The sequence below is a fragment of the Coregonus clupeaformis genome, chromosome 39, assembly GCF_020615455.1.
Source record: "Coregonus clupeaformis isolate EN_2021a chromosome 39, ASM2061545v1, whole genome shotgun sequence".
NCBI lineage: Eukaryota > Metazoa > Chordata > Actinopteri > Salmoniformes > Salmonidae > Coregonus > Coregonus clupeaformis.
In genome coordinates, this window is record NC_059230.1 from 4,761,735 (window position 1) to 4,783,275 (window position 21,541).

Here is a 21,541-nt window from a genome sequence, read left to right on the forward strand (position 1 = left end):
AAAACCAAAGAAAAGTAATAACAGTGATAAATGGTTTGATGAAGAATGCAAAAACCTAAGAAAGAAATTGAGAAACCTATCCAACCAAAAACATAGAGACCCAGAAAACCTGAGCCTACGCCTTCACTATGGTGAATCACTAAAACAATACAGAAATACACTACGGAAAAAGAAGGAACAGCATGTCAGAAATCAGCTCAATGTAATTGAAGAATCCATAGACTCTAACCACTTCTGGGAAAATTGGAAAACACTAAACAAACAACAACACGAAGAGCTATCTATCCAAAACGGAGATGTATGGGTAAACCACTTCTCCAATCTTTTTGGCCCTATAACAGAGAACAAACAGCAAAAAAAATATACATGATCAAATGCAAATCTTAGAATCAACTATTAAAGACTACCAGAACCCACTGGATTCTCCAGTTACATTGAATGAACTACAGGATAAAATACAAACCCTCCAACCCAAAAAGTCCTGTGGTGTTGATGGTATCCTCAATTAAATGATAAAATATACAGACCACAAATTTCAATTAGCTATACTTAAACTCTTTAACATCATCCTTAGCTCTGGCATCTTCCCCAACATCTGGAACCAAGGACTGATCACCCCAATCCACAAAAGTGGAGACAAATTTGACCCCAATAACTACCGTGGGATATGCGTCAACAGCAACCTTGGGAAAATCCTCTGCATTATCATTAACAGCAGACTAGTTCATTTCCTCAGTGAAAACAATGTACTGAGCAAATGTCAAATTGGCTTTTTACCAAATTATCGTACGACAGACCACGTATTCACCCTGCACACCCTAATTGACAAACAAACAAACCAAAACAAAGGCAAAGTCTTCTCATGCTTTGTTGATTTCAAAAAAGCTTTTGACTCAATTTGGCATGAGGGTCTGCTATACAAATTGATGGAAAGTGGGGTTGGGGGAAAAACATACGACATTATAAAATCCATGTACACAAACAACAAGTGTGCGGTTAAAATTGGCAAAAACACACACATTTCTTTCCACAGGGCCGTGGGGTGAGACAGGGATGCAGTTTAAGCCCCACCCTCTTCAACATATATATCAACGAATTGGCGAGGGCACTAGAACAGTCTGCAGCACCCGGCCTCACCCTACTAGAATCTGAAGTCAAATGTCTTCTGTTTGCTGACAATCTGGTGCTTCTGTCACCAACCAAGGAGGGCCTACAGCAGCACCTAGATCTTCTGCACAGATTCTGTCAGACCTGGGCCCTGACAGTAAATCTCAGTAAGACAAAAATAATGGTGTTCCAAAAAAGGTCCAGTTGCCAGGACCACAAATACAAATTCCATCTAGACACCGTTGCCCTAGAGCACACAAAAAACTATACATACCTCGGCCTAAACATCAGCGTCACAGGTAACTTCCACAAAGCTGTGAACGATCTGAGAGACAAGGCAAGAAGGGCCTTCTATGCCATCAAAAGGAACATAAAATTTGACATACCAATTAGGATCTGGCTAAAAATACTTGAATCAGTTATAGAACCCATTGCCCTTTATGGTTCTGAGGTCTGGGGTCCGCTCACCAACCAAGAATTCACAAAATGGGACAAACACCAAATTGAGACTCTGCATGCAGAATTCTGCAAAAACATCCTCCGTGTACAATGTAAAACACCAAATAATGCATGCAGAGCAGAATTAGGCCAATACCCGCTAATTATCAAAATCCAGAAAAGAGCCGTTAAATTCTATAACCACTTAAAAGGAAGCGATTCCCAAACCTTCCATAACAAAGCCATCACCTACAGAGAGATGAACTTGGAGAAGAGTCCCCTAAGTAAGCTTGTCCTGGGGCTCTGTTCACAAACACAAACAGACCCCACACAGCCCCAGGACAACAACAACAACAACACAACTAGACCCAACCAAATAATGAGAAAACAAAAAGAGAATTACTTGACACATTGGAAAGAACAAACAAAAAAAACTGAGCAAACTAGAATGCTATTTGGCCCTAAACAGAGAGTACACAGTGGCAGAATACTTGACCACTGTGACTGACCCAAACTTAAGGAAAGCTTTGACTATGTACAGACTCAGTGAGCATAGCCTTGCTATTGAGAAAGGCCGCCGTAGGCAGACCTGGCTCTCAAGAGAAGACAGGCTATGTGCACACTGCCCACAAAATGAGGTGGAAACTGAGCTGCACTTCCTAACCTCCTGCCAAATGTATGACCATATTAGAGACACATATTTCCCTCAGATTACAGCGATCCACTAAGAATTCGAAAACAAACCCAATTTTGATAAACTCCCTTATCTACTGGGTGAAAAATCACAGTGTGCCATCACAGCTGCAAGATTTGTGACCTGTTGCCACAAGAAAAGGGCAACCAGTGAAGAACAAACACCATTGTAAATACAACCCATATTTATGTTTATTTATTTTCCCATTTGTACTTTAACTATTTGCACATTGTTACAACACTGTATATATACATTATATGACATTTGAAATGTCTTTATTCTTTTGAAACTTCTGAGTGTAATGTTTACTGTTAATATTTATTGTTTATTTCACTTTTGTTTACTATCTACTTCACTTGCTTTGGCAATGTTAACACACGTTTCCCATGCCAATAAAGCCCTTAAATTGAAATTGAATTGACAGAGAGAGAGAGAGAGAGAGAGAGAGAGAGAGAGAGAGAGAGAGAGAGAGAGAGAGAGAGAGAGAGAGAGAGAGGCCCCACCGTGTAAAGTAAACCCTAATGATGTTCTGGTAGTGTCTATAACACCACGGTATGCTGCAGCCGAACAACCCCCCCTCACAAACTGAAACCGGACTCCTCTACCTCGCTCTCTCGCTCTCTCTCTCAACCTATGTCTCTCTATTTGTACTTTGGCATTGTTTTTTTGTAGATTATCTGATGTGTGCCAATAAAGGTTTTCAAAAAATATGTACAAATCAACCCCCCCCTCTGCACCAACCCCCCCCGTTTCTGTCCTCTCTCTCTCGTTCTCTCTCCTCTCTGCACCAAACCCCCCAGCTCACCCTTGTGCCACAGCCACATTCATTACCGGCAGTGCATTTCCAATAATAACTTCAGTTGCTAGTGCCAGAGGAACACAGGGATAAATATTGAGGGGGAGAGACGGCGCGAGAGAGAGAGAGAGCGAGGGGAAGACAGGGGAGAGAAAAATTAAACATTCCCACTGGTAAAATGACCCCTTCCAGCAGCCAATACATATACCACTACTGCATGCAGTCACAGACACACAGACACACAGACACACCCTTCCTCTCAGTCCCGTCACATTGCTGTGTTCCGGACACACACACATCACATCGTCATCCCCGCCCTCTTACCTTCATAGACCACTCGGCAGTAGGCATCACTGATGTCATCATCTTCTGTATGAAGCCTCTCAGCACACAGGATAAACACTCGCAGCATCGTACACACACTGTGTAGACCTGGATCACCTGGACCTTCCGGCCCGACACACACACACTGGCAGTATCCTTACTGCGCAGTCCACTGGGAGACAGAGAGACACAGAGAGAGAGACAGAGAGACAGAGAGAGAGACAGAGAGAGAGACAGAGAGACAGAGAGAGAGACAGAGAGAGAGACAGAGAGAGAGAGAGAGAGACAGAGAGACTGTGTCTGGGACGGTCTGTGACTGTTGCTGCTGTCTCCCGACACACACACACACACACACACACACACACACACACACACCAACCAACCAGCTGACTCATGGAAACAAACACCAATCACCAGCTGCTAGTCTCTTAAAGGGACAGAGGACCAAACACTCTCTCTCTCTCTCTCTGTCACGCACACAGACACACACACTGGCAGTCACATTGATGATGAAGTTAACATTGGGCACCTCAGATACATAATGTAAAATAATTTAGAGGAGGAGAAGTGTTCTCAGATTGGGAGATCAACATCTGTGTATAAACATGAATTAAGGCTTAATGTTGTCTCTGTAAATATATTGTTAAGTCTCTTCTGGAGTTAGGCATCCGGGGCACCAATCAAAATGCACATTTCCACCCCCCACACACACACACACATTCTCTTTGAAAGGGCAACAGTGTGTGGGGACTAGAAGAGAAAGAATGTGCATGCTCTGGCCATTACTTAAATCCCAAAAGACTTACAACCTTTTGGGAGACGCACAGAGAAACTGAAATAGTTTGTTAAATAATTCACATAACAGCTTGGTCCTTCTGAGCCGGACTCCAATACCCTGTTTCTGTCATTCCAGGTAACTCTGAAAACCGTCGACGGGCGAATGATACATTTGTAAATAGAAAGTCCTGCCCTTTGACATTAAGGGTTAAAACAGGCCAGAGGACACCTGATTAATGACAGAGACGGTGACGGAATCCAAACCTACATTGAATCTCGGCTGCAAGGATAAGGTCAGTAGTCTTTATTCATTACTTGGTGAAATTGATTTGAGAACTTGCTAAAATATTGAAAAGTAGCAAATTGATCAATGCGTAGCCATTTTAAGTGAAATGTAGGGGACTGTCAGGAATTATCAAGATTACATTGTGAGGATAGACTCCTCCGTAGAGTAGGAGATAATTCTGGGGGACTAGTCAACCTGGTGGTGGGTCCGTAACGATTCACGGTAATAGGCCATTACCAAAAGAAACTACCCGGTGTTGAAATAGAAGGAACTATTAAAAGTACACCTATGGGATGGAACCTGTAAGAGATTATTGAACAGTCAACAAATAATCCGGTTTAAACAAATACAAAAAGTACACCAGAAGGAATTAAAATAGCATGTGTGAGAAATAGAATATTAGTAAAGTCAAAAGTCACAAACAACTGTAGATTTTGCTGTAAACTCTATCCGTTCTGGAGCCTTATAAACTCCATGTTACCGATATAACACCAATAATCATGTAAGGTTGTATACGTGTGAGACCTAATGTTTGCTCAAAAGTCACATGAATAATTCCAGGTGGTTGTATAGAGGAGGGAGAACCCATTCCTGTTGTATGAGACTGTCAGGAATTATCAAGATTACATTGTGGGGATCAATCCCTCTGTAAAAGTATGAGATAATTCTGGGGGACTAGTCAAGACTACATATACAGGGAGGGGGTGGTTCCAGGTGGTTGTATAGAGGAGGGAGAACCCATTCCTGTTGTATGAGACTGTCAGGAATTATCAAGATTACATTGTGGGGATCAATCCCTCTGTAAAAGTATGAGATAATTCTGGGGGACTAGTCAAGACTACATATACAGGGAGGGGTGGTTCCAGGTGGTTGTATAGAGGAGGGAGAACCCATTCCTGTTGTAGGAGACTGTCAGGAATTATCAAGATTACATTGTGGGGATCAATCCCTCTGTAAAAGTATGAGATAATTCTGGGGGACTAGTCAAGATTATATATACAGGAAGGGGTGATTCAAGGTGTTGTTGTGTGAAGCTATTTTGAATTACTTGTTAAATTGACTTGTTATATAGAAGAGGTGGCTAAGGGATTTTTAACAGTACCAACCATAGGGGGGCAAATCCTCACAAGAGGTCCCAGAATTTACTGGGGACGAGAAATGCTTGATGTAATTAAAATGGAATCCAGGGATAGAAGAAATCTCCATTATGTAACCAGGTGGAGGGAGAGGTATGGTTTTGAGGGACGTCTAGATGCAGATAAACTCGAATCCATGCTTAAACAGATACATAAGGTGTGTAAAGGAGGAATAAGCAGTGAGAGAGAGAGAGAGAGAGAGTAGGAGGGGGCCAGTACCCACTGATAGCCTTACCTAATCTATTGGCGGGGAATGAAAGGGGACCCAGCAACCTTAGATGTATACAGTAATAATAATAATATGCCATTTAGCAGACAGGCCATGAACACAGAGGACGTGGCCAGAGCGGTAGAAGGAATGACCCACCCCAAAACAGGAATAGTAAGGTTTGGGCTGCCGTTAGAGGGCAGTGGGTTTCAGGGGATGCCCAGAGGACACTTTTGCCATGGGCCGATCACGGAGAGTATGTTGGGAAAATAACTGAATTGTATAATAGCCTCAGAGAGACATGCAATCCATCATGAGCAGAATAACAGACAGGACAGAGCCAAGAAATAAGGCAGGAAGAATAGAGAAGTGAGTGAGAGGGAAAGAGAAGTGAAGGTTGAGGTCTCCGTGCCTCCCCCAGAGCAGAGGGCAGAAAGGTTATATCCAAACTTGGCAGACCAGGCATGGAGAGAAAATCCAGATGATGAATACGTAGGGAGGAGAAGGAGAGTGCAGGGGAATAATGTTGCCCCCCCACCGGCCCCACCTCCCTATGAGGAAGAAGGGGCTGGAGGAGGAAGGGAAGATGAAGGTGAGGAAGAGCCAGAGGTAGAGGAGTACAGGACAAGGGCAGAGAAAGTCAGACAGGAGAGAAAAGAGAGAAAAGAGAGAAGAGAGAGAGAGAGAAGTCCATCCCCCAGCTTTGAGCGTGAGGAAGAGGAAGATAAGGCGTGACTAGTCCTTGAGGGAGAAATATTAGACTCTAGTGGGGGGAAGACTAAGGAACCCTTTGATCCAAATTGTGAGGTGTTTGAATTGGCTACTATTGACTTAGCACTTCAACAGGAACAGAAACCTTATTTGACATTGACAGTAATGGGTATAAAAATTAAATTCCTTTGTGATACGGGAGCCTGCAGGACAGCAACCTGTGCAACAGACAAGCCAGATGGAGTCAGGATTGATGGGGAGAAAATCATAGTGCGATCTGCCTCTGGTCATCAATTTATTGAAAGGTTATCAGCCCCAATAACCCTAAAACATGACCAATCAGGATGAGAGGCAACCATACCCATCCTGATATCTAAGCTGTGTCGGGTAAATTTACTAGGACGTGATGTAATGACTAAATTGAATGTGGCTGTCATTTCCACTGAGAGGGGAATGAAAGTACACATAGTCAGAGACAATATGGTGGTCTGTGGGGAAGGGGAGCCATGTTATTGGTATAGGCAAGATTTGTTTAGGGAGGGAATAACTGATATTCCCCGAACCTTGATGGAACTTGCTGATGATGTAGTACCAGGCCCCACTAAAATGTCCCCCGATGACCTACACTGTACTCTCTGGTATAACAAACACCCAGGTCCAGATGCAATCTATGAGAAAGCATTATTTAAAACCACAGAAAGGACTATAGCCTTGAAATGGTTTCACTATGACAACACCCACGCAGTAGTGGAGGTGGAACTAGGGCCCCAAAGTCAGAGACTGTTCAGGGAAATATGGAGCCCACATGTGTCCCTAGCAAAGGAGCCAGCAGAGGACTGGAAAGACATGGGCCAGTGGGTATCCAAGTGTAAGAGGATCACTGATTGGGTCAATATTGTGAGTGGCGATCAACACAGCCCATCCACAGATAGTACATTTAGATGAGAATAGCAGATGCTGAGGAGAGGAATACCTGTTGACAGAACAACAGGAGTCAGACTTAAAAGAAGTTCCAGAGCATTTGTGGTCCCGGGGTCCAACAGACGTAGGATTAATAAAAGGGGTAATTCCAGTACAGGTGATACCCAAATCTAATCATAGGCCATATCAGAAGCAATACCCTATGAAACCAGAAGCAATAAAAGGTTTGCAGTTTACCAAGAGCAGATTGGGAGGGACCTTGAGGGAGGGCCAATTCCCGGGGAGATAGTGAGGCCAGAAACAAAGGTGCAGTGTCCTGGAAATCACAGTCTGTTTTTTTTTTTTTTTCAGTTCTGCTGGGAGTACATTGGATGATGGGGGTTTTGTGTTGAATTAGAGACAGTGAGACTATTAGTCAATACCTAGGAGAGAAGAGAGGTTACGGTAGCAAAGACAGACAAGAAGGAAATGGTAATAGTGGAGACAGGAGTGAGTGGAAGTGTTACAATTGTGACAAAACGGGACATTTTGCTAGAGAATGTGAGGAACCGTGTAGTTACTGTGCAAGGAAAGGGCACCAGTTAAGAAACTGTAGGCAGAAGGGGAAGAGAGAAATCAGGAGTCCTCATGACCTGGCTGTTTGGTTGTTGTTTTTTAATTGGGGTTTTCAAATGAAAAACAACACACCTAGTATGATGTTTATAAAGCCTTGTTGTTTCAATTTTTGGGGGTTTTCAGCAGGTCAAGGGTGATAGGTCTTAGAGGAGCACACAGTGAATTTTATGGAGTTTTTTAGGTTTTGGCTGAGTTTAGGGCATATATGATTTCTTATGAGAATGAATGTCATGAGGATTAATGAACACTTGGGATAAGTAACATTTATTAAATATTTAGAATAATGATAATGTTTGGTATACTATGGGATGGAATTTCAATTGCCTCTGAACTCTGTTTTAACTTTCTGGTGTTAATTAATCATCCACACTGGTCAATTCTAAAGGCATGAGAGGAGGACTTTAAAATAGTTTATTTTACCAATAAATAAAAATAAGGGATGGCAATTGGATGATAAATTACCAATATTACCTAAGTGATTGTTAGGTAGGTGATAATATTGACACATGGGCAGTGACATGTGTCAAAAGGAGGGATGGATGGTAGAACAGATTAGACAACACTTTGTTGCACATGGGATTACTAATTATTAAAAAAAAGATGTGTTATCTGTGCTCAAAATAATCACCAGGGCAGACAAAGGGCACCTCAGGGTGATTATCCTCCGGCTAAGTACCCTTTCCAGCAATTGGAAATGGATTTTATAGAGTTATCACGGAGTGAAGGGAAGACATTTAGAGTAACCCCAGATGAAGATGGGTTATCCCCCTTTGAGAAAGTGTTTGGAAGACCTTACAGAATGCCACAGTTGGCAGGACCAGACAGGCAGACATAGAACTAGAGAGCACCCTAGCAGAACACGTGAGAAGGTAGTTTATTAACCACACCTGTATGTCAGAGGTTTTGTGCCCCACAGGTGAACTAAAGGAGAAGGTGACCCAATCTATCTAACCAGGAGACTGGGTGTGGATCCAGTCCCTAAAGAAGAAAAACTGGAAGCAGCCCCATTGGGAAGGTCTATATCAGGTCCTGTTGGTGACGGCCTTCGCTGTAAGAATCGCCGAAAGATCCACCTTGGTGCATGTCACTCACTGCAAAAAGGTAAACCCAGTTACACCTGACGAACAAACACAGAGTTAGGAGAAAGAACCGATCACCACTAGGGCTCGTGGGTTGGCTCCTTAACGAAGATTCCCTTACCCTGTCTGATCATCCCTGTGTGAGTTAGATAGAAGGTAAAGCAATGGGTTGGCCTCTGGCGTCTGACATGTTCTCAGGGCGAGGGTGGGGATTCACAGGTCTCCTGACGGTAGGTAGCTGTCTGATTGTGGGGGCCATATTCCTAACACACTCAAACCCTCCTGATCCGCCAGAAGTAGTAGTTAACCTAACAACAAGTTGATAAAATAATACCTTAACACAGTCTATGAAGGCATAGGAGACAACTAGACGTAGGGAAAGGGGAAGTACTAGGGACTGTAGGGAAGGACATCACCATATGTATGTCACCATGTATATCCTGGGACTATGTAGTTGCTCATACCAAGTGGGGGGGGATATGTCAATCTCCATACACAGTTTAAGGACAGGTGTAGTATTGTGAAAGTAGGGAATTACCAGAAATGGCAGTGCGACCCATATAAGGGTAGGTACTGTCTGAAAGTCTGAATTACGCTAAAACAGGTTACAGACCTGAACAAGTGAGATATCCTCTTCAACTGGGGCACCCTATATTGTAAACCTCTCGGAGGGAGGTAGTCAGACCGGGGCTGTGGTGAAGGAGTCTTGTAGTAACTTGCACTATCTGTATCCCCCGATAACAAAGTCACCCCGACCTAGGTTGCCTCCGTTTGAAGTCTCAGGGGATTCTTATTGTTTTTCTAGGACTAGTAAGATAGGATACAGGGTTGGGCATCTTAGCTCCTGCTCCCACACAGAGAATGTCACAACTAAAGAGACCATGACTAATCTCTCCTCTTTGTTGCAGCCAGAGGATTTTAGGAACCAAAACCAGGCCCGTGCTGACATCTGATGGTTGTGTGGTGATAACAGATTGTGAACTCACCTACATACGCAAACAATCAAACGTGTCAGAGACTGGTGAGCTGTCACGTAGAAAGTGGGACCTCCTCTCGGGATCCTTTGATGAAAGGATATATATTGATGGGATAGGAGTACCTCGAGGGGTTCCAGAAGAATTCAAAGCTAGGAATCAAATCGCAGCTGGGTTTGAATCAAGTATTTTCTGGTGGTCAACAATTAATAAAAGCGTAGGTTGGATAAATTATATGTACTATAACCAGCAAAGATTTATAAACCACACTCGTGATGCAATAAAGGGATTGGCTGAGCAGACAGCGGCAACTAGCTTAATGACATGGCAGAATAGAATAGCTTTAGATATGCTTTTGGCTGAGCGGGATGGAGTTTGTATTCTGTTTGGATCTATGTGCTGTACTTTCATCCCCAACAATACAGCACCGGACGGGTCCGTGACCAAAGCGCTTCAGGGACTCACCACGCTGGCGAACGAACTGGCTGAGAACTCTGGTATTGATAGCTCCCTAAACGGTTAGTTTGATAACATATTTGGTAAATGGAAAACTATTGTTGTAACTATTCTGGGTGAAGTTATAGCTTCTATGGGTATACTTGTTCTTTGTGGATGTTGTCTTATTCCCTGTGTCTGAGGGTTGGTGAGCAAGGCGGTTTCCCAACAGATGGTGAGATACGGCCCAATCCCGGACTCCGACTGAAGGATATGACCTACCAGGCTTGGTGGAGGGACGACGACGATCCAGATAATTTGAGACTGGATGTTTTCCTAGAACTATAAATCTCTAGTTTAAAAGTTATTGTAATGATCTTTTGTGTATTAAAGTCTCATTTTAAGTATGATGTACTAGTTACCATTGCTAAAAAGTAACGTTATGCTTTTTAATCATGGGGTAACCCTGATGAACCTGTAATGTTTTAATATGCAAACCAACTTATATACTTCAATGAGTGTGATTCATTTCTATAACAACATATATTTTGTATGTGTGTAATATTTAGTCAAAGGGTGGAATTGATAGATTAATTATTAATGACTAATTATTACACCCTGAAACTGTGTATAATGTGTTAGAAATGTGTGAGTGTAGGACCAGTAAAGGCTATGGCATTGAGCCACTATTTAGCAATGTGAGTAAGAGTTAGGCCAGACAACAAAGACAACTGAGAAACTAAGATAAAGAGGCCTCCCAATTTAGGGAGGGGAGAAGCTGTTATGAAAACATGGTGCAGAATATTGTGAGAACGGCGATATCTGAGTAATGCAGGGAGTAGGATATGTGTGTGTGTGTGTGTGTATGTATGTGTGTATGCATGTGTGTATATGTGTGTGTGTGTGAACTGAAGGTCAGTAGAGCCGTTTTAGAGTGGAAAACTGAGCCCGCCTACAGAGGGGAGGGATTTCTTTTTGTATGACGTATGAGTATAAAAGATGGACTCTGAAATTGTGATGGCAGAATTCTCAATGAATAAATATCTCTGACTATGCAGACCGGGACTCTGGCCGTTACTTAAATCCCAAAAGACTTACAACCTTTTGGGAGACGCACAGAGAAACTAAATAATTCACATAACACTCTGTAGTGATGGTTGGTAATGGATGGTTGGTTATCTGAGCTGATTCTGTAGTGATGGTTGGTTATGGATGGTTGGTTATCTGAGCTGACTATGTAGTGATGGTTGGTTATCTGAGCTGACTCTGTAGTGATGGTTGGTTATCTGAGCTGACTGTAGTGATGGTTGGTTTTGGATGGTTGGTTATCTGAGCTGATTCTGTAGTGATGGTTGGTTATGGATGGTTGGTTATCTGAGCTGACTCTGTAGTGATGGTTGGTTATGGATGGTTGGTTATCTGAGCTGACTGTAGTGATGGTTGGTTATCTGAGCTGACTCTGTAGTGATGGTTGGTTATGGATGGTTGGTTATCTGAGCCGACTCTGTAGTGATGGTTGGTTATCTGAGCTGACTCTGTAGTGATAGTTGGTTATGGATGGTTGGTTATCTGAGCTGACTCTGTAGTGATGGTTGGTTAGTTATCTGAGCTGACTCTGTAGTGATGGTTGGTTATGGACGGTTGGTTATCTGAGCTGACTAGTGATGGTTGGTTGTGGATGGTTGGTTATCTGAGCTGACTGTAGTGATGGTTGGTTATGGACGGTTGGTTATCTGAGCTGTCTCTGTAGTGATGGTTGGTTATCTGAGCTGACTCTGTAGTGATGGTTGGTTATGGATGGTTGGTTGGTTATCTGAGCTGAATCTGTAGTGATGGTTGGTTGGTTATCTGAGCTGAATCTGTAGTGATGTTTGGTTGGTTATCTGAGCTGAATCTGTAGTGATGTTTGGTTATCTGAGCTGATTCTGTAGTGATGGTTGGTTATCTGAGCTGGCAAACTGAATCCAATTCCACCTATGCATGAGTGTTAGCCACGCCAGTCCCTGGTCCCCCTGTTGCACACCGTGTGATCTGCCTTAATGGAACTTCCATAGAACTCTCACAAAGTTCCATCAATCTTAGAATGGAATCTGGAACCTGTCTGGAACACAACATTTTAGCAGGATTCCAGAACCATCTGGGGAACTTGTGTTGGGGTTTTACAACCCCCCCCCCTGCCCCATAATGACAAAGCGACAACAGGTTTTTAGAATTTATTCAAATAAAAACAGAAATACCTTATTTACGTAAGTATTCAGGCACTTTGCTATGAGACTCGAAATTGAGCTCAGTTGCATCTCGTTTCCATTGATCATCCTTGAGATGTTTCTACAACTTGGGAGTCCACCTGTGGTAAATTCAATTGATTGGACATGATTTGGAAAGGCACACACCTGTCTATATAAAAGGTCCCACAGTTGACAGTGCACGTCAGAGCAGAACCAGAACCATGAGGTCGAAGGAATCGTCCGTAGAGCTCCGAGACAGGATTGGTCAGGGAGGTGACCAAGAACCCGATATATCAGTGTTCACATTACGTCATAGCAGCTAAAGCATATCAGTGCATCCATTACATCACAGCAGCTTCAGGTGATGGAGGATCGTGGAGCGTTGAGGACACCACCAGTCTTCAGTGATGGAGGATCGTGGAGCGTTGAGGACACCACCAGTCTTCAGTGATGGAGGATCGTGGAGCGTTGAGGACACCACCAGTCTTCAGTGATGGAGGATCGTGGAGCGTTGAGGACACCACCAGTCTTCAGTGATGGAGGATCGTGGAGCGTTGAGGACACCACCAGTCTTCAGTGATGGAGGATCGTGGAGCGTTGAGGACACCACCAGTCTTCAGTGATGGAGGATCGTGGAGCGTTGAGGACACCAACAGTCTTCAGTGATGGAGGATCGTGGAGCGTTGAGGACACCACCAGTCTTCAGTGATGGAGGATCGTGGAGCGTTGAGGACACCACCAGTCTTCAGTGATGGAGGATCGTGGAGCGTTGAGGACACCACCAGTCGGGGGGATACTTACACCAGAGTTGTAATCATTAGCGAAATACGTTCCGCAACAACATATTCAGATAGGTCCCTTCCCACTTGGGTCCGTTTGGTTCCTACTGAATACACCCAGGATTGGTGTTCACCAGGTAATAAAAACTGAATAAAAAACAGAGACTACTTGAAGTTGTCCAATAAGTAACATTTGTTTTTTTCGATTTCCCGTTGCAAAACATTTGATTAACGTGTGCACTATTGAATACAGGCAGGATTCAGTCTGCGGGGCCCCTGATAGGTGATGTGCTGCTGCCCTTGTGACACCAATGTATTGCCATCTATCTGTGTATCCATACGTGTGTGTGTGTGTGTGTGTGTGTGCGTTAGTGCTTGACCTTCCACTCCCAATCACCCCAACCTTAATGAATAGCCAGACACCAGATCTTTTTTTTAATAAAACTCACATTTATTATTTTCTCCTTGTAAATCGATAGTGTCTCTGCTGACTTAAGTTTCTATTCTCTAGTTAAATTTAAAAAAAACAGCCGTTTAATGACATCCAAATCCCCAAAACAAACAAACCATGAAACTGTACAAAAAAATCATATTTGGACCCAATATATTTGACTGTTTGATACACATTGGCCCGTATTCACAAAGCCTTTCAGAGCAGGAGTGCTGATCTGGGTTTAGTTTAGCCTTTAAGACCATAATGAATGAGATTATATGACTGGGGGGGGGGGATCTGATTCTACATCAGCACTCTTACGCAAAACCTTTGTTACCGTATACAGTGCACTATTATGACCGAATAGGCTGTCGTTAAACACACAAATAACAAAATATAGATTGATTGAGTTTAGTGTCAAATGGCACCCTATTCCCATCATAGTGCACTTCTGTTGACCAGAGCACTATGGGCCCTGGTCAAAAGTAGTGCACTATGTAGGGAATAGGGTGCTATTTTTGGGAAACAGGCAGGATGAGGTCAGGGGTCATTCAGAGGCGTAGCCGTGGCTAGAACTTCCTGCTTCTGACGCTTCAGGTAATATTTCTGGAGAGAGAGAGAGAGAGAGAGAGAGAGAGAGAGAGAGAGAGAGAGAGAGAGAGGGAGAGAGAGAGAGAGAGAGGGTGTGGAGAGAGAGAGAGAGAGGGGGGTGGAGAGAGAGAGAGAGAGACGGGGGTGGAGAGAGAGAGAGAGAGAGAGAGGGAGAGAGAGAGAGAGGGTGGAGAGAGAGAGAGGGGGGGTGGAGAGAGAGAGAGAGAGAGAGAGACGGGGGGTGGAGAGAGAGAGAGAGAGAGACGGGGGGTGGAGAGAGAGAGAGAGAGAGGAGGGGAGAGAGACGGGGGGTGGAGAGAGACGGGGGTGGAGAGAGACGGGGGGTGGAGAGAGACGGGGGGTGGAGAGAGACGGGGGTGGAAGACATTGGGTTAGTCTCCACACGTTTGAATTTATATTATTTTCCTTGGCTGCGTCCGTCCGTCCGTCCGTCCGTCCGTCCCTAACTGGTATAATGATGTTTATACCTGCATGTTCTGATAGTGTTGTAGACTGCTGCAGTGGGTCTTCTTGGCTGTGTCTTCACTCCCATAGAACAGAGAACACAGCTTACAGAAGAACCCTGTCTTAGGAACCACAAAGTCTTGGCCTGGAGAGGAGCGAGGAGGGAGGGAAAGAGACAGAGAGGAGACTCAGTTAAACCGGACACCTGATGAGAAATGAAGAGTGTGTGGTGTGGTCTGTCAGTATCACCTATAGGGTTGTCAGGGGTGAAGGGAGGCAGTTTGAAGTCTGTGATCAGAGGAGACTCAGAACGACAACGCTTTGATTCAGATTCCTCTTCCTTCTCGCTTCTCTGTTCACTGTCTGAAAGAGAGAGAGATGTAGAGAGAGAGATGTAGAGAAAGAGAGAGATGTGGAGACAGACAGACAGACAGAGAGACACAGACAGAGAGAGACAGAGAGAGACAGAGAGAGAGACAGAGAGAGAGACAGAGACAGAGAGAGAGACAGAGACAGAGACAGAGAGAGACACAGAGAGACAGAGAGAGAGACACAGAGAGACAGAGAGAGAGACACAGAGAGACAGAGAGAGAGACACAGAGAGACAGAGAGAGAGACACAGAGAGAGAGAGAGAGAGACACAGAGAGAGAGAGAGAGACACAGAGAGAGAGAGAGACAGAGAGAGAGACAGAGAGAGACAGAGACAGAGAGAGACAGAGAGAGAGAGAGAGACACAGAGAGAGAGACAGAGAGAGAGAGAGAGACACAGAGAGAGAGAGAGAGACACAGAGAGAGAGAGAGACACAGAGAGAGAGAGAGAGACACAGAGAGAGAGAGAGAGAGAGAGAGAGACAGATGGATAAGAGTCAGGAAGAACAAAGGCGAGGGGGAAGGGAAAATAGATTAATTTCGTAGCAAAAACATTGTCCAGATATAGATAGGGACAGAGGCGAATGAAACGCACATTTGTTTAGGCGAGGTGCTGGCTGACGGCGTAAAACACCTGAGAAAGAAAAGGAAAGCCGCACACTCATTATACCCTGATGAAGACAGCTTGTCTGTCCAAACGTTGGTTATTAAGGATATTACATTATTGCATCTGAGCTCCTAGAGTGTGCGGATTTCCCTTTTCTTTCTCAGATATAGATAGGAACATAATTACATCTTTCTATCAAAACACACACGTCTTCATGACCAAGTGGGAATTAGGGACATTCAGGGAGGACTTGGCAATCATGCCATTTGGAAACACCACAGATGCCAGCCAAGGAAAATGACTGACTCAGTCTGTGGTCATCGCATTAGCAAAATATGACACCGATGATTCAAAAATAAACTTCTCCACTGGAACGGAATCTGACAGTGTTGCTACAAAGTCACATTATGAAGAGATGTCTGGTGTCTCAACCCTGGTAGTTAGGTTCAGTAGTTAATATGCTATCTAATGCACTTCCACTTCATTTCAGCTGTTCTCCTCTCTTTACCTTGAAGTGTTGTGGAGTCAGTCTCAATCTTTCCATCAGTGATATCTGGTGTCTCCAGACTCTGGTTCTCAGGGGGGTCAGTCTGTCTCTCCTGCCCAGCTGAGGAGGCCTCCAGGCTGGGTTGGTCTGCCGGGGCATCAGCCTTTTTCTCGTTCTCCTGGAGGTCTGGAAATGAGGCAGCTAGTTGGGCATCCACCTCGGAGGAGGGAGTGTCAACGGAAGCTGTGTCAGGGGGAGGAATAATATCTGCAGGAGGCTCCTCCTCTTCCTGTTCTTCCACGCTCACCTTCTTTCCTTTCACGGACTTCCTGGCTGTGATGGAGAGGAGAGAACATGAAAGAACGAATGAGAAAATAAAAATACATCTTCAACATTATAACTCAATTCCTGTGTGTCTCTGTATGTGTGTGTGTGTGTGTGTGTGTGTGTGTCTCTTACCAGAGGTCTGCCGTGCCCTCTTCCTCCCCCTGGCTCCTCTCCTAGTGACAACAGCCTCCTCCTCCTCCTCCTCCTCTCCCACCTCGTCCACGGTCACAAAGTTCATTCTCCTGATTTCCTCCATGCCCCTCCCGTCCTCCTCTGCACCAGGAGACCCTGTAGCATCAGCTAGAGGAGGACGGGGTTTAGAGGACAAGAAGACACACTCCCCCCTCCTGTTCTGACACACTCCCCCCTCCTGTTCTGACACACTCCCCCCTCCTGTTCTGACACACTCCCTCCTCCTGTTCTGACACACTCCCTCCTCCTGTTCTGACACACTCCCTCCTCCTGTTCTGACACACTCCCTCCTCCTGTTCTGACACACTCCCCCCTCCTGTTCTGACACACTCCCCCCTCCTGTTCTGACACACTCCCCCCTCCTGTTCTGACACACTCCCCCTCCTGTTCTGACACACACCCCCCCCTCCTGTTCTGACACACTCCCCCCCTCCTGTTCTGACACACTCCCCTCCTCCTGTTCTGACACACTCCCTCCTCCTGTTCTGACACACTCCCCCCTCCTGTTCTGACACACTCCCCCTCCTGTTCTGACACACTCCCCCCTCCTGTTCTGACACACTCCCTCCTCCTGTTCTGACACACTCCCTCCCTCCTGTTCTGACACACTCCCCCTCCTGTTCTGACACACCTCCCTCCTCCTGTTCTGACACACTCCCCCCCTCCTGTTCTGACACACTCCCCTCCTCCTGTCCTGACACACTCCCCCCTCCTGTTCTGACACACTCCCCCCTCCTGTTCTGACACACTCCCTCCTCCTGTTCTGACACACTCCCCCCTCCTGTTCTGACACACTCCCTCCTCCTGTTCTGACACACTCCCCCCTCCTGTTCTGACACACTCCCTCCTCCTGTTCTGACACACTCCCCCTCCTGTTCTGACACACTCCCCCTCCTGTTCTGACACACTCCCCCCTCCTGTTCTGACACACTCCCCCTCCTGTTCTGACACACTCCCCCCTCCTGTTCTGACACACTCCCCCCTCCTGTTCTGACACACTCCCTCCTCCTGTTCTGACACACTCCCCCCTCCTGTTCTGACACACTCCCTCCTCCTGTTCTGACACACTCCCTCCTCCTGTTCTGACACTCCCCCCTCCTGTTCTGACACACTCCCTCCTCCTGTTCTGACACACTCCCCCTCCTGTTCTGACACACTCCCTCCTCCTGTTCTGACACCTCCCCCCTCCTGTTCTGACACACTCCCTCCTCCTGTTCTGACACACTCCCCCCTCCTGTTCTGACACACTCCCTCCCTCCTGTTCTGACACTCCCCCCTCCTGTTCTGACACACTCCCCCTCCTGTTCTGACACACTCCCCCCTCCTGTTCTGACACACTCCCCCCTCCTGTCCTGACACACTCCCCCTCCTGTTCTGACACCTCCCCCCTCCTGTTCTGACACACTCCCCCTCCTGTTCTGACACACTCCCCCCTCCTGTTCTGACACACTCCCCCTCCTGTTCTGACACACTCCCTCCTCCTGTTCTGACACTCCCCCCTCCTGTTCTGACACACTCCCCCCTCCTGTTCTGACACACTCCCCCTCCTGTTCTGACACACCTCCCCCCTCCTGTTCTGACACACTCCCCCCTCCTGTCCTGACACACTCCCCCCTCCTGTTCTGACACACTCCCCCTCCTGTCCTGACACACTCCCCCTCCTGTTCTGACACACTCCCCCCTCCTGTTCTGACACACTCCCCCTCCTGTTCTGACACACTCCCTCCTCCTGTTCTGACACACTCCCTCCTCCTGTTCTGACACACTCCCTCCTGTTCTGACACACTCCCCCCTCCTGTTCTGACACACTCCCTCCTCCTGTTCTGACACACTCCCTCCTCCTGTTCTGACACACTCCCTCCTGTTCTGACACACTCCCCCCTCCTGTTCTGACACACTCCCCCCTCCTGTTCTGACACACTCCCTCCTCCTGTCCTGACACACTCCCCCCTCCTGTTCTGACACACTCCCTCCTCCTGTCCTGACACACTCCCTCCGACAGACCAGGCAGAGACAGACCTGTGTTGTCAGCATGCTGGATCTGAGCTGGTTCAGGACTCTGCTCTTCCTCCTCCATATCATCCTCCCCTCCAGCCTCATCCAGGGTTACCAGAGTCTGATAGGAGAGAGGGGAGGTTAAAGGATGTAGTGTGTGTGAGAGAGAGCGAGAGAAGGGTGTCATTAACATTATATTAAAAAGTCTTAACTTAATACATCCGATAATAAGCACCAAGCTCTGTTGACATGGCGGTGCAGCTTTGAGGAGAGAGATGAGAGAGAATAGGAGAGAGAGAGGAGGAGAGAGAGAGAGAGAGGAGGAGAGAGAGAGACACAAAGTAAGCAGCAGATATTTCCTGACCTCTGGGTTGAAGGTGTCTCCTGATTCGTCCTCCTGGCTGAAGGGGTGTGGCTCCAAGCTACGCCCCTCTGCTCCTTCCTCACCAACGACCTCATCCAAAGTGACCAAAGCTTGCAGGTCTGTCTCCTCATCCATCTCTCCCTCCACTCCTCCTTCATCCTCTCCGATCTCATCCAAAGTCACCAACCCCTCAGTATCCACTCCGACCCTCTCCTTCTCCCTCTTCCGCTCCTTCTCCTTGCTCCTCTCCCTCTCTCTACTCCTCCTCGTCCTCTCCTTCTCGCTCGCCCTCTCTCGTTGCTTCTCCTTCACCAGTTTTTGTTTCTTAATCAGTTCTTCCTCTTCGGCGGCGTCATCTGGGTAATCCTCCTCCTCCTCGCTCACCTCATCCAAGGTAACAACGTTACTCTTTTTCGGGGTACCCCCCTCGGACTCTCCTGTGGGGATCTTGGTCACCTCTGGAGCTTTGGGCATCCTCTTATTCCCCTTCTTACCCTTCTTCTTCTGGGGTGATTTCTCACTCCCCTTTAGGGGCTTGGAGCCACCCTGAGATTTAGATTCAGTCATACGGTTGTCCAGAGCTTGGGTCGTTTCCGTCTGATCATCGACTGAATCTATTATCTGGAACCCCTCCATCTCCCCGGGTAGAGAATCTCTTCGGCCTGTGAGAGTGTCGGCCATATTGTCTTCTAGAGAGTCGAGGATCTGGAAAGCAGATTCTTCTTCCTCATTGGAGATCTCTTTGTGTTCCTCTAGAGTAGATTCAGCGGCTGCAGGCGCCTGGTAACCCAGAGATAGAGATCCAGACTGTTCTTGAGTGTCCTCTTCTCCGTCTCTTGGTGTGTCATCATCCACGGTTTCGTCAAGTATCTGGAAACCGCCATTTTCTTCTTCTTTGGGTACTTTGTCAACAAGTGATTGGGGCACCTGGTGACCCGACACTGTCTCCACCTCTTGTAGTTGTAGGGCCTTCTGAAGGTCTTGCTCCTTGGCTGGGGCAGACGGATCGGTCAGACCAAGCTCCAGTGGACAGGCTTCATTCTGAGCCTCGGTACCCAGAATCGAGGCACCTTTTTCAGCCTGCGTAGTCTCCATATCGCTCTCTGACACAGCACTTTTTTCTTCCTCGTTCCCCGTCACTGCAGTGTCCAACACTGACATCTTGTGGTCGGATGACGGTACTACACCCTCCGTGTCACATCCCTTTGTGACCACTACTTCCTCTTCCGACTGAGACCGAGTCTCCAAGGGTACAGGCTCCGCCTCCATATCGACTATGGTGGCGTTGTCGTCGTCAGCTTCCTGGGTTTCTGCGGCTTTGGTTGCTTCAACAACAACGACAACAGCAGCAGCTGCCGAGGACCTGGTCTTGCGTCCAGAGGCGGCACGTGGTTGAGCTTTCACTGCTGCAGCTTTTCGCGGAGTCTTCTGAGCAGGGGGGGTAGATGAGGTAAAGGAGGAGGAAGGGCTTTTGGACGTGGGTGTCTCCTGCTCCTGGCTAGATTTCGGAGTATCTGGGGTAGCCCTCTTGCGTTTGGATGATCGTTTTGACCTTTCCGAGGCCTCGTCTCGGGTCTTGTGTGATGAAGACGAGGATGGTTGCGGTGGGTTGGTATTTTCAGCCTCGTCCCCTTCCACCTCATCCACAGTAACAAACTCATCCATGTTGAACTGGTCCAGGTCGAAGGGGATGACGTCAGACGTGAAATCATCTTCCGCGTAGCCAGTAGCCTAATATGAGATAAGAATGACTCAATTCAATCAATTCATCAAATCAATCAATATTCCACAAAAACTATATTTGTCCTCTGAAGAGGTGGATTGGTCAATTTATTAATTTTTTTAATACACATTTTTTTTCTCTCCAAAAGTTCAACAGAGGTGCTGTAGTTTGAATAAGATGTATGAGGGTGTACATGAAACCCAAATCCAACAGCTTGCTACAAACAGACTGTAGTGGTTTGGATTCTGCACATTACCATTTCAAAATGGTGTGTTTTTTTTTTTTAGAAATCTTCCAATTTTGAAAGCATGGTCTGCTCACCTCATCTCTAGACTTGCTCCTAGAGGAGCGGGCAGTTTTACCGCCGCTGCTGTGGCTCTGTGGAACAAACAAAAACCTTTAATACGATCATTTCTATCTCAGAAACGGAAAGAAATCACAGCTACAACAAAAAAAGACACACCCTTTCAACAACACCT

General features: G+C 46.2%; 2 protein-coding genes across 9 annotated transcripts in view; both read right to left on the reverse strand.

Moving 5' to 3' along the window:
- dysf (dysferlin, limb girdle muscular dystrophy 2B (autosomal recessive)) overlaps positions 1-3,697 on the reverse strand; it is a 145,388-nt gene extending 141,691 nt beyond the window's left edge. For 6 of the 8 annotated variants that reach the window (XR_006657956.1, XM_045211867.1, XM_045211866.1 and 3 more), the window contains exon 1: positions 3,360-3,697. Coding sequence is in view for 7 of the 8 variants with exons in the window: in XM_045211867.1 (XP_045067802.1) it covers positions 3,360-3,447 (88 nt within the window). In the remaining variant the exon portion in view is untranslated. The remainder of the gene's footprint in view (positions 1-3,359) is intronic. The other 2 variants (XM_045211869.1, XM_045211868.1) reach the window with 1 other exon arrangement.
- Positions 3,698-13,943: 10,246 nt separating this feature from the next.
- Positions 13,944-21,541, reverse strand: part of znf638 (zinc finger protein 638) — a 37,918-nt gene continuing 30,320 nt past the window's right edge. The window contains exons 18-25 of the mRNA XM_041872177.2: positions 21,384-21,440; positions 19,340-21,070; positions 19,000-19,096; positions 16,921-17,088; positions 16,483-16,794; positions 15,247-15,360; positions 15,021-15,142; positions 13,944-14,547 (exon numbers count right to left, since the gene is read on the reverse strand). Of these exons, the coding sequence (XP_041728111.2) occupies positions 14,482-14,547; positions 15,021-15,142; positions 15,247-15,360; positions 16,483-16,794; positions 16,921-17,088; positions 19,000-19,096; positions 19,340-21,070; positions 21,384-21,440 (2,667 nt within the window). The 3' untranslated portion in view covers positions 13,944-14,481. The remainder of the gene's footprint in view (positions 14,548-15,020; positions 15,143-15,246; positions 15,361-16,482; positions 16,795-16,920; positions 17,089-18,999; positions 19,097-19,339; positions 21,071-21,383; positions 21,441-21,541) is intronic.